This window comes from Pelodiscus sinensis, chromosome 8 (assembly GCF_049634645.1).
Source record: "Pelodiscus sinensis isolate JC-2024 chromosome 8, ASM4963464v1, whole genome shotgun sequence".
Taxonomy (NCBI): domain Eukaryota; kingdom Metazoa; phylum Chordata; order Testudines; family Trionychidae; genus Pelodiscus; species Pelodiscus sinensis.
In genome coordinates, this window is record NC_134718.1 from 65,850,922 (window position 1) to 65,864,314 (window position 13,393).

Sequence of the window (13,393 nt, forward strand, 5' to 3'; positions counted from 1 at the left end):
AAATTTTCTATATTTTGAAATTAACGAGAAATCTGAGAGTTCAACATCTCTGAAAATTAGGTTACTATTTTAGGTTTATCCACATGGATTTAGGTGCATACATTTAGGCACACAAATCTGCATTAATATTTGTGTTTAGATTTAACTCATTCATTAAGTTATAATCGATAACATTTTTTATCATTTCTTCAGTAATACTCAGTTAAAGGATATAAGTGAATTTTCCTGAGCATTCACTTCAGAGTGATAAAATAATTTATAAATACATATTAATTTCAAGAAAGTTGCAATCCAAGTTCCTGATTCTATAAACATTTATGAAATTGCTCAAGTCAAGAACATAAGTATTAGCAGGATTGAGTGTGAAATATATTTTGGGTATCATGGATATTTTATCTTTTTGTTAATTATGATTGTTTTAGAACAAAAGATTGGAAAGAATACACATATGCCATTGTATTATGCATGTATACTTCAGTAAAAAGTTGAATGTCAACATCTTCTAAGGGCATAAAGGTTAAAATAAAACGTTGCTGTCTGCGAGACTGTTTAATATTTTTTGATCAAACTGAAAAGAGAATATGAAGGGGACAGATAGAGAAATTATGTGCCACCCTAAACTTGATAAAGAAGGATGAGTTGCAAATTAAGAATTGAAAGAAGATAAGTTTCTCTTGCTTGTTCTCTTTGAACCATTATTTCTGATAAGAAATATTTATTAGTCTTTGGAAGGCTCAATCTATCATCTTCATCGACGTTACCCTCTGTGGTACCAGTGGCGTGTATCTTGAAAGACATTTAGCACAAAACACCTTTTCTATCTCTTGGTACTTAAAAGTCACTTTTTGCCAGGCATGCTGATGTTGGAAACCATGTTTTTGGTGTTTGTTATTATTGCTGTAAGCCAGAAGGCACCACCCTCAGCACCTCTTGTTCCATCCAGGGCTACTGCTTCTTGTTGTTACTTGCAACTGTTACTCAAGATCCTGCCTAGTGCCTTGACTTTTCTGTTTACAGCAGAGTTTATGTGATCTGGCATAGCTGATTCTTTATTCTGAATGTCTATTGCATAACAATCCCTATACTACAGTTTCTTTGAGCTATCTTAACCAGGTTACAAAGATAAATGGTTTATGTAATGACTTTAATGAAATACTTTATAGAAGACAAATGTTTCAGAGCTATGCTAATTGGGAATAGATGTATGAGTTCGAAACTGGTCACAGAGGATTTATAGCTATCAGATTATCACTCAGACATAGCCATAAAGGAGTACGGTGCTGTACAGAGGAATCAAACACCAAAGGTGAGCTCCTGAGTCCTTTGACATCAACAAGAGTTTTGCTATTGACTTTGGTGGACCCAGGATTTCATTGCAATGTTCTTAGCTTAGACTGGATAAAACCTAAGAAGAACACGGGAGGAGATGATGAGATAAAATGAGAATAAGATTTCACAGTAAAAGGTCATGAGGTTGGTGGGTTTTGTATGCCACCCACAGTGCTAGCTTTCTTTGTAACATTCATTCCATATTCATTTTATGGAGCAGGATCAGTGTGTGTGTGTTGAGGGAGGGGAGGGGAAAGGGACGGGAAGGGGAGGCAGAATGTCAAAAGACAACATGGAATTGACTTTGAGCAGAAGCTGTGATGGTCCTAGAATATTTGGGCCCTTGCAGTGTGGATGTTCCTCAAGTTTTGTCAGGAAAATGGCCTTTTTTCCAACAAAACTCTGTAGTGTAGACATACAGAGTTTGGGCAATGGAATTGTAACTTGGAAAATTTACCAACTACAACAAAACAATTTCTTAATAAATTATAGAATGCAAAATTGGTGTCTGAAATTAACTAGTCCCCCTTTCCTTTACCTAGAAGAAAGAGAATTTTAAAATGTTAATAAAACTCAGAATCTCAGAGGTTTGATCTAATCCTGATCAGCATTTACCCTGATGTAAAACTGATGCAACTGTCAGGGAATTGCTCCCAATATATACCACGTCCATAAGCTCAATGTAAGGCCTGTTGTATGTTGAGTGGAACAGATTTTTTTTCCAGTTGTAAATCTCTGAAAGTAGAAGTTTTTAATGGAAATACTGATGTAGCATGTCACAGGAATCATCTCTCTAGTGCTATGGAAAAATTAATTTGTTCCTACTGAATCAGCTCTAATTAGTTGTCAATCATGTCTCAGTATTTCCCAAAAGAACTGACTTTAAGGAGGTAGGTTCATTTTAGGGTCTAGCTAATTCCCTTCTTGCAGGGGAAAAAGTATTTCTAAACTTGCTGTGCATTTAAATGCACTTAAGACCCAGTGCATTCTGCTCTCTGTGGGAAGAGTTTGGTATAGGAAGGAAAGGTTGAGGAGAGGCAAGGAGGAGTATATGGTCCTCCTATACTAGTCTAGGTCTCAAGGATGCATACAGAAATCCATCCCTAATCAAAGTGTTTTGTGAAGCAGCTAGTTAACATTTAAAACTCTTTGTATCTCTTGGCTTTTGCAGCTATCTCATGTTATTTACAGCATAGAAGATGCAATATGGTATTGGATATTGTGGGAGTTATAATGCTCTGACTGGGACATCTGAGGATTATAAAATCTAGAATGGTCTGCACTAAAATTATTATGCCTGAATCAGATCATTTAGAATGCCTTAAGAGTCCATAACTTTTACCAAATACTTCCAGAAAATTAACCATCTCCTTTCTGAAAACAGACCTGACTGGCAGCAGACCCTAACTTTCAGGCTGCAGGTCAGACTGTTTGAATTATTGTAAAACACCTGACGGACAAAAGCAAGCCCACATTAGCATGGCACTGGAGAAATAGAGCCCCCTCTCCCACACTCCTGGTGAATGACTTGAGTGCCTCTCTATAGTCTTGGTTGTGCTATGCCATAGCACCTATTGAAATGAGGTGTAGATGAAGCTGGGCAAATTTTGATAAAATTGTGGATTTGTGACTCATCTCTGTGATTTTTTTTTTTTTTTTTTGTTTCCAGAATGATCTGCACTGCCTGTCTCATGCTTCTTCCTCTTCTGTTCCCAATAAGGGTTTCCCCAGAGGGAAAGAAAGCAGCTCTTCATGTCTTGGAGGGAGGCCAGGCAATTGGAACGGGAAGAAATGGATCTTTGCACGTCCCACTGCAGGGGGCTTGGCAACAGGTAGTGGGCAAGGGGCCCTGAAAAAGAAAACAAAGAAGTCAGGGGAACCTGAGACATCTGTGAACACTGACACAAAACCAGCCTTATCCATAATACCCCACAGCATCCTAGTATGTGCTGCTCTTTCATTGATTTACAAATTGACATACAAAGGAGCAGATGAATACGATTCTGTCCCTACCCAAAGCTAACCAATGGCCAAAATGCAAGGGTGTTCTCAGCTCACTTTCTTGTAAACACTTTTTCAGATTTAAAAAAAGTCATGAGTAACACTGACATCTTTGCAGGGCATTTAAGCAAAGAAGGTCAAAGTCTGAATTATATACAGTAAACTATTCCCTTCTTGTCCTTAAGTGAGATGCCTCTCCAGATCAGGGTGAAGGTGGCAGGGAGTGCAGGGAATTTTGCATTTTTGCACTAAGGGCTCCATCTATTCTGTGGGATAGCATTAGTTTAAGTGCTGTCAATCACTGGCACTCATTCAAACCATCCCAAGAAAGTCATATGGAAAAGTGAGGGCATTTTAAAATGCTTCTGCTGTAACTGCTTAATGGTGCTGTGATTGCAAGTTTAACAGCTTGCCATACTCTCATCGCAGTTCTACTGGTTTTAATTCACTTATGTTTTCTATTAGAACAAAAGCATTTTTTGTGCTAAAGCAAAGTGAATAACAAATACAGGGAAAATCTAGGAATGGATTTATAGCTAACATGACCTTTATTGTTTCAAGATTACAGTAACAAAGATGATAGCTAGATGGGGAAAAAACTCCATGTGCTATGCTACACAAGAGAGAGTCACTGTACTTGTAATAAATTTTATATTAGTTCTCAAGATATGGGAGGTGAAATAGATGCAATGGAATCATCTGTCTTAAAATGAGATATAGGGGATAGCTGAACCATTATTGCTTACAGCCTTATCTGTCAATTTTATGGACTCTTGCCATTTTCAAATGTTCCTCATACATTATATACAAAAGTAATAACATTGACATTGAAGCTTGCCACTGCCAAATTGCATCTCTTTTAATGTTTATAATTCTTGAGTCACTGAAAACAACGGCGCTTTGTACATATCTTTACTCCCTCACCACATAGTTTTTGGTTTCCAAACTTTTGTAGCACTCCAAGGTTTGAAAGTGTCTTTTTAAACAAGATACATTGCATTCTTTTGTAAACATGTCTCTGTTAGTGAAAGCAACATCATGGGAATTGGTAAAAACTAGCTAGGAGCAGATAACGCATGCAGACTTGAAGAAAAGTGTTTCTTTCTCAAAAAGATGATAGTTTTGTACAGTTTTGGAAGTTTTAATGCTCAATCTAATCTTACATTTCTAAATTGGGGCCTAATCAATTTTAAAAGGATAAAAAATATACCCATTATCCCATCTTTATTCTCCTTTGAAAACTGCTAGATTAACGAAGCATCTTGCAAAATAGTCAAACAAAGCAAGAGGGTTGCCAGTTTGTCATATATGCAAATTATCTTCCTGGACTCACTGGCATAGAAAATATATTCCCTTAAGAAGAAGGGGAAAAAAATATGGCAGATCTTTTAAGAAGAAGGGGAAAAAATAAGTCTGCTCCTGTTCCTGCTCCCATTGAAATTAATGGCAAGACTACCACTGACTTTAGTAGAAGTGGGTTAGAGTCTCTGATCATATCAAAAGACAACTATATTTGAATTTTTGGAAATGATGCCGCCCTGAAAGTCCATGACTTTAGGGGCATTCCAAAATGTTCCCCCTTTGTGTGAGACGACAACAACAACCCCCAAATGACAAGCTTTGAATACTGATGAGATTTTACTATTAAGACTGAGGTTTTAAAACAAGTCTATCCAGTCGTACGAAAAGGTTTTCCTGAACTTATTTTTCCGAAGGACTAGTTTCAACACTCGTACAGATAAGTAATAGGATTGCTTTCAGGTAATGCAATAATATTATCAAAAGTTGGAAAATAGTTTAAAAATCATACCACTAATGCACACCGAGTCTTTCTTTGGAAAGCTATTATACAGAATAAACTACACTTGAGTGTTTTTTTTTCTATTTTTTTTTTCTGATACCCTGAAGGAAAGTTTTTAATTACTATTCTTTCCCACTGGGACAAAATAGATTAACTACTTCCCCCAATAAACTATACGGGGAATGCACACTACATCATATGACTCAAAAATGAAGATAAAACCATTAAAGCTGAGAGGACTGTGCTCCTGATTTTCTTGCTACTTATCTTATTGTAAACCAGAAGTAATTTTGTTGAAGTCAGAGAAGTTATACTGGTCTAATAAAAATGTAAACAAAAGAAGAACCGTCTCCAGGGTCTACTAAATAGATTTTCTAAAATACATGGTAATTCTTCTTAAAAACAGTAATATGTAAACTAGCATATATGTTACACTTCATGAGTGAGACTGCATTCTCAGGGGGCTTGTCTACACTACTGTTACATCGATATAATTTGTGTCTTATCTGTGTGAAAAAATACCCCCTTGAATTATGTAAGTTACCTTGATTTAAAATGGTGTCTTCTGCCAATATAGCTTTTGCCTCTGGTTGAGATGAAGTAATTTTGTTGACAAGAGAGCACTCTCCTGTTGACATGGCATGGCTTCACCAGCCGTGCTACCTCCATGCAGCTGTGCCAATGTAGCATGGTTGGGATGACAAGACCAGAGTAAATTTGGAATAATGTTACTGAAGACAGAAGAGTTTCTCCAAGATTATGAGTAAAACCAAAAGCTGTCTCTGGCCTCATGCCATGTCAGTGAATACTGTGTGAAATGAAAAGAATAATCAGAATTGCAGTTATATGCTTGTGACTGGTGGAACAGTATACTGAGCTGCTAGGTCATGTAATCTACAAAACTACATATCAACTAGTTAAAACAGTTAAATTATATCAAGTTTGGAAATGCTTAGATAAATATGGATAAAAATTAATTCCTTTACTAACACATTTTCTTAAAAATTGGATAGTCAAATGGCTTTCAACATAATCCAGTTGTTGAACCATTTTTTAAAACATATCTCTGATTTAGAGACCTATTCTGTTAGCTTTAATCACATGTATGGCTTCCCCACTCTGTATGTAATTCCATTAAAAACAGCAAGATTATTTGAAAAGCAAGTTGCTCTTCAACATGAGTAAGAGTGGTAAATTGGTTCTGAGCTCCCCCCGGACAGAGGCTGCTGGGAGAGAAGGGGTGGGAGAAGTTGCCGCAAAGCAGCCTCTGTCCTCCGGTAGCAGCCCTTGTCCATGGTAGGCCCAACCTCATAATGGACAGAGGCTGCTCTGCAGACAGAGGCAGCCAGGGCCCGCTGTGGGCAGAGGCTGCTTCACAGCAGCCTCCCCTGCCCTCCCCGCCTTGCACTGCTGCCTCCACAGTGCTGCCTCAACCGGCTTTTAAGGTGGTTCCCCCCAGCACTAGCTTCTGCTTCCCCCTGCTTGCTGCCTCTGATTCAGAGGCAGCAGGAGGGACTGGGGAAATGTGAGTAGTCAACTAGATTAGCCAATAAACGTAGGCTTATTGGTTAATTGTCTAGTCAACTATTTGTTGACATCCCTAGTATGAACATAGCCTCATATTATTAAGACATACTGGTCACGATAAGAAGTCAGATAGTGAGATGAGTATAAGGGGTCTACACGTGCCAAAGGGTCAGTAGAAAGATGTGTGATAGGAAAGTGCTGTGGCCTTATTTCATATCTACATTCTTAAATCCCTCCCAAATACATTTCTCATCCTGCTACACCCTCTCTTCTGATTTCTTGGTATATAAGTCACAATTTCTTTTTCCTTGCAGTTAGTGTTATTGGTCCAAATTAAGAGACAATGTGTAAAGGAGTATAAATTGGTGAATGCAAGTGTGTATGTTTATCTAAAGAATTAGTTAGCATCTAGCATAGACGGAATCAAGATACATTAAAGGAGTTTAAACTAGTTAATACATTTTGGGTGGGCAAGGGGATGCTGCACTTTATAGCATCATAAACTCCTTTAGATTCACTTAAACTCTACTTTGAATATGGCCCACAGAATCAAAGGGGCAAACTCTTCTCTCTCTTACCATATGTCCTGTGCCATCCCACAGTAATCAACGAGGCAGTAGTACTGTAAGGCTGTGTCTACACTGGCATGAATTTCCGGAAATGCTTAAAACGGAATACTATTCTGTTTTCAGTTTTTCCGGAAAAGGAGCATCTACATTGGCAGGCTGCTTTTCCGGAAAAGCCCTTTTTCCGGAAAAGCGTCTGTGGCCAATGTAGACGCGCTTTTCCGGAAAAGAGCCCCGATCGCCATTTTCGTGATCGGGGCTTTTTTGCGGAAAAGACTACTGGGCTGTCTACACTGGCCCTTTTCCGGAACAGTGTTCTGGAATAAGGACTTATGCCCGAGTGGGAGCAGAATAGTTTTTCCGGAATAGCGGCTGATTTTGTACAGTAGAGCATCGTTGCTTTTCCGGAAATTCAAGGGCCAGTGTAGACAGCTCGCAGCTTATTCCGGAAAAGCGGCTGATTTTCCGGAATAAGTGGCCCAGTGTAGACACAGCCTAAGTGTAACCTGAAGGGCATGAACCTATCTATGTTGACAATGTAGCAATCAAAATTGAATTACGAGAGCCGCTGGGGTTAGCTATCAATGTCAGTTATATGCATGTAACTCCTCAGTTGTTCCATTCTTCTATGCACAATGTGCCTCAGGAGACACATAACAAGGATTCACCACCGGATTTTGAGTTAAGTGGGTATAGTTACAACAAAATCCAATCCATTGTCCCATTCTTGCTGAAATCCTCCCATCGAAAAGTTGGTCCAAGTTGTATCTCCCTTAACTGGGACACTCTGGTCCAGCAACATCCGTGGTCTGGCAGAACCACAGATGTTCCTGGACCACACAGCCCAGGTATAGAGAAGTCTGGCCCTGGGGCAGGAGCACAGCAGGAGGGCTGGCAACTCAGCCAGGAGCCCCATGTTGAGGGGGAAGGGGAAGGCAGTGCAACAGGAAGTTCTGACCCCAGTGGCTGGGCAGTGGCGGGGGGCCAGCAGTGGCTGTAGAGCTCCAGCCACGTTTTGGGAGCTCCAGCCATGGAGCTCTGGTCCCAGTGGCTGCCAAGTAAAATGGCAGCTAGAGAGCTCTGGTCCAGGGAGCCACAGCCAGCCAGGAGGCAGCGGGGCCAGGCTGGAGCCGTTGGGGGAGCAGTGTTCAGCACAGGCCATGAGTGGAGGGATCTCCCCTGATCCAGCAAATCCCCTCAATCATGGTACCAGGGCGGTCCAACCTATATACATCCAAGCTCAGTAATCTTACGGTCTTATTTTCCAAAAGTGACTAATGATTTTGATGCCCAATATTTGAAGTATTTTCCAAGAACCTGAGTTCCATAGAGTGTTCAACATTGTAAAAATTAGGCTCCGTCACAGTGTCTCAAGGAGGGCTGCTGATGGAAGGGGGGGAGGGAGAAGGAAAAGGGGGCAGAAGCCCGAGGGCTTGGGGCTCCAGATTGCTGGCACTGCTACTTTGGCAGGCATCAAGCAGCAGCAGCCCGAATCGTGGGTCCTTTAAAATGTCACTGGTGCCCCACATGGGCGATGATCTGGGCGATACTGAGGGCTGGTTGGGTGAGGTGTAGTGCAGTCCAAGGGGCAATGAATCCTGGCTGCCCTTAGCACTGTCCCTTCTGCCAAGGCCCTGCTCCTTCCGGGAACCCAGAGCCAAGCCCTCCCTACTGTTGCCAGATTTGGTCTCAAGTGGGCCACCCGAAAAAGAGAGACCCAAAATCACTAGTCACTTTTGAATATATAGGTAGTGATAATTATAGAACTGGCTATATGGGAAACATTCAGTATGCTAATTCACTATTGGAAACATGCGTGTCCTAATTAGGGCCAGAGAACTTCCCATTTCTATATTATTTTGATCTCTTGAAGGCCATAAACATTTCCTTCTACAGACTTATCCTTAGCTGAGTTACAATGTTTTCATGGCCACAGATACTTCCTTTTTAATATAACATGTTTCTTACGTATTCATAGTATGCATTTGCAGCTTGAAAAACAGGTTTTCTTTTGTTCTAGTCTTTTGCATAGACAGCATTGCAACAGCAAGAGAAAAACAACAACCCTCTTCTTGCTGAATCTTAAAGTGAAACCTGGATACAAATGAAGCACCTCTGTTGCATAAGCTAAAGGAGATTCTCTATTAGGTATAAACAGTAACACAACACTGATATTCTCCTGTCGGTTTTCAGATGTGGGAGGGCATGACTGCTTAAGTAAGCAGGTGATGGTATTATCGATGGATATTTTTGCTAAAGTAAATCTGACAAAGTTAGTATCATTTTTGTCAGCTATGGTATGTTGGTAGCAGGATCTGGTTCTCATGCACCATGAAGTTATTTAAACCTGTACAAAGCGGGTGAAAAACGCTGTTATTTTGATTTGGTAGTACTTTATGCCCACCTTGCACAGGGCAAGGCTGTGAAGACTCTGACCTTCAGATTTTAATGTAGTAGCAATTCCTTCCATGGATATTTAGCTCAGACTAGGAGAAAGGGAGTTGGTGTCTCTAATCCAGTACTTTCAAATCCAGAAAGAATTACTGGTTCAGGATCGATTTGTGTCTAGCAACCTCAATAAACATTCATTAAAGCTAAGTTATTTTTCCTCTCTGCCATTTGTCTTGAATTTCATCTGATTTTTTCATTTTTAAGATAAATCCAGCTCTCTGTAAATCATTGAAAACAAATGAACACCATATCACATACCTTGTACATGCAATCCTGATTTGGAAGCACAATTATCATAATCCTGCCTATGTTTCAGCAATATATGCTTTAGGGATTAAACAATTACATCATTGCCTCAAATTATAGTTTGTGATTAAAATTAGCACATGGAAAATATTACCCCATCCAGGTGATGCAAGATTTCTCATGATTCCTCAAATATATAAATTAAGCAATAATCAGCCATGCTATTCTATTAACATAGAACCATTCTTTAAAATACTGATCAAACTAAAAGATTATTTGTAATCTGTTACCTCATCAATAATTGTCTGTTATAGTTTGTGTGTCATGAATGGCCTTTTCAGAAGAATTAAGCAAATCAGTGGGAGCACTGAGTGTTCAACATCTCTGAAAACTGAGCCATAAATTGTCTCTTGTTATGTACAGGTTGGATCTCCCTGGTTCAGCACCCTCGGGACCTAGATGAGGGATTTTTCTGGACCAGGGGAGGTCATTACAGGACACTGCTGCCCCCTCTCCCTGGCTTGTCGATGCTCCCCAAGGGCTTCCCCCGCAGCCCAGTTGAGCCATGTGCTGGCTCCTGCTCTCCTCTGCAGTCTGACTCAGCAGTACACCAGCTCCTGGGTCCCCACCCTCCTGCAGAGCGCTTTTACTCTCTAATCCTGGAACATCCATGGTCCGGCATGACCACAGATGTTGCTGGAACAGAGAATTATGGATTTTAGAGGTGCAACTTGTACTTGTATCAAGCCAAACATGGTGGAGCAGGCTCTGATCTTGGTTAGGCCTCAAGGCAGTAGTGTAACAATAATACTATTACTAAAAGCACACTATTTCTTTTTCAACTGCCATTAAACTTCTATTTCCTTTTGGAAATTGCCTATTGAGATACTTTCTAAGAAAGGGGGAATTGGGGATGAGGGGAGGGAAGCTGCCTATTTAGTCATTTACTGTTGATTTGAACTTTATTTTACATATGTTATAAAGAACAATGAAGAAACAACTAACCATTTTAGAGCCAGCAATATTATAATTAGATTTTCCTATAATTAGTATGCATTCTTGTTACAGAGGCACCTAGGGGTCCCAAATGAAAATGGAACCCTATTGTGGTTGGCACGGTAGAAACAGAGTAAGAGACAGTGCCTGCCACAAAGATCTTACCAACTAAATAGACAAGGTGGGAGGGTATGGGTTTTAGTGCTGAGCAGGAGAGGTCAGTGCTGGATATTAGGATGCTGAAGAGCGGGCTTGAGAGTGGGTATAGAGTTTGGGGTGGTTGCTTTAAGGTAAGAGAGAGGATGGTGGATGGGGTTGGTGCTGTTAATGATTAGGAGGATGGAGGACTGTTGCTGAGCAGCATGGATAACGGGATGCGGAATATGGTGGACAGTAGGTATGGAGTTGATTCTAGATAGGCAATAGGAAATTAGTGTTAAATAGCCTGAACAATGAGACGGTCGGCAGCTGGGGGGGAGGATGGTAAATACCATGATGTGAGAGTGGTGTACATATAGAGGTGATGTGATGGGAAGGGGAGTTAATGGTGGGGTAAGAGATTGATGCAGAGCTAGGCTACAGAAACTACAGGCAGTCCCCGGTTACATACAAGATAGGGACTGTAGGTTTGTTCTTAAGTTGAATCTGTATGTAAGTCGGAACTGGCGTCAGCTGCTGCTGAAACTGATCAGTTTCAACCGCGACTGAATCTGGATGCCAGTTCTGACTTACATACAGATTCAACTTAAGAAACCCAGGCGTTCCCAAGTCAGCTGCTGCTGAAACTGATCAGCAGCTGATTCCAGGAAGCCTGGGGCAGAGCAACATTGCCTCGGGCTTCCTGTAGTCAGCCCCTGGTCACTTTCAGCAGCGGCTGACTTGGGGATGCCTGGGGCAGAGCAGCTGGGGTGCTGCTGGGTTGCTCCAGTAGCGCGGCTCCTCGGCGCTACTGGAGCAACCCAGCAGCACCCCAGCTGCTCTGCCCCAGGCGTCCTGATTCAGCCGCTGCTGAAACTGACCAGCAGCGGCTGAATCAGGACGCCTGGGGCAGAGCAGCTGGGGTGCTGCTGGGTTGGTCCGGAGCGGCGCTGCGGGACCAACCCAGCAGCCCCCAGCTGCTCTACCCCAGGGGTAGGCAAGAAAAGGCTGGTCTGCTGGGGGGGGGCACTAGCTGCACCCCCCCCCCCCCAGCAGACCAGGGAGACGGGGGTGGCAGGACCGCCCAAGTCCTCCACAGCTTTGCTTCGTCTCCCTGGTCTGCTGACCTGGGAGATGTGGAGCAAAGCCGCAGAGCACGCGGGCAGCGGGACAGTCCAGGCGTGCTGCGGCTGTCCCACTGCTGGCGTGCTCCGAGGCTTTGCTCCCCATCTCCCTGGTCTGCTGGTCAGACCAGGGAGACGGGGAGCAAAGCCGCGGAGCATGCCCGCAGCGGGACAGCCCAAGAGCGCCTGGGCTGTCCCCCGTGGGCGTGCTCCGCGGCTTTGCTCCCCGTCTCCCTGGTCTGCTGGTCGGGAGACGGGGAGCAAAGCCGTGGAGCACGCCCGCAGGGGGACAGCTCAAGCGCGCCCGGGCTGTCCTGCTGCGGGCATGCTCCAAGGCTTTGCTCCCCATCTCCTTGCAGACCAGGGAGACGGGGAGCAGCTTTTCTCGCCCCGGAGGACGGGGGCGGCGGACCGTGGCGCATCTGGGCGTCCTGCCGCTCCCGTCCTCCGGGGCGAGAAAAGCCCCGTTCATAACTGCAGATCCGCGTAACTCGGGGACTGCCTGTAAGTGCAATGAGGGGCGGAGGTCTGTGCGGGTCTGGGATGTGGGGTGGGGGGGAAGGTGCAGTGAGGGATGGAGGGTCTGTGCGCAGTTGGGACATGGGGGGTGCAATGGGGGGGTCTGCGCGGTTGGGGGGCGGTGCAGTGAGGGGGGGGCTGTGCGCGGTTGGGGCGGGGGGACCAGTGCGGGGGGGGGGGGACGGGGCTGGGTTGCGTGACACTGTGTGAGCGGGGGCGGGGAGAGCGGCGCGGGGGGGGGGGAGGGGCCGCGTGCCCGCGGGGCACCATGGCGACGGGCGCTCAGGAATTGCGTCAGGCCGCCGGCGCCGCCTCAGCGGGCGCGTGTCCTTGTGCCGGCCGCTGCCGGGAGCGCGCGCAGGAGCCGGCGCTCGGGCCCGTGAGTAGCAGAGGGGCAGGCGGGGGGTTCCTCACCCACAGCACCGGCGGGAGTCCCTGTGGGTGAGAGGGGGGCAGGGTTGTCCCGGGGTGCAGGGGGAATAGTGAGTGTGTGTGTGTAGGGGGAATAGTGAGTGTGTGTGGGTGTGTAGGGGGACTAGTGGGGGGGCAGGGGGAATAGTGAGTGTGTGTGTGTGTAGGGGGAATAGTGGGGGGCAGGGGGAATAGTGAGTGTGTGTGTGTAGGGGGAATAGTGGGGGGGCAGGGGGAATAGTGAGTGTGTGGGTGTGTAGGGGGAATAGTGAGTGTGTGGGTGT

General features: G+C 44.0%; 1 protein-coding gene across 3 annotated transcripts in view; it reads left to right on the top strand.

The window, feature by feature from the left end:
* The first annotated feature begins 1,170 nt into the window (after nucleotides 1-1,170).
* Nucleotides 1,171-13,393, top strand: part of GPAM (glycerol-3-phosphate acyltransferase, mitochondrial) — a 66,204-nt gene continuing 53,981 nt past the window's right edge. The window contains exons 1-2 of one of the 3 annotated variants that reach the window (XM_075935470.1): nucleotides 1,171-1,306; nucleotides 2,999-3,161. In XM_075935470.1, coding sequence (XP_075791585.1) covers nucleotides 3,000-3,161 — 162 coding nt within the window. In that variant the 5' untranslated portion in view covers nucleotides 1,171-1,306; nucleotide 2,999. Of the gene's footprint in view, nucleotides 1,307-2,998; nucleotides 3,162-12,953; nucleotides 13,078-13,120; nucleotides 13,140-13,393 lie in introns of those variants that run through there. The other 2 variants (XM_075935471.1, XM_075935473.1) reach the window with 2 other exon arrangements.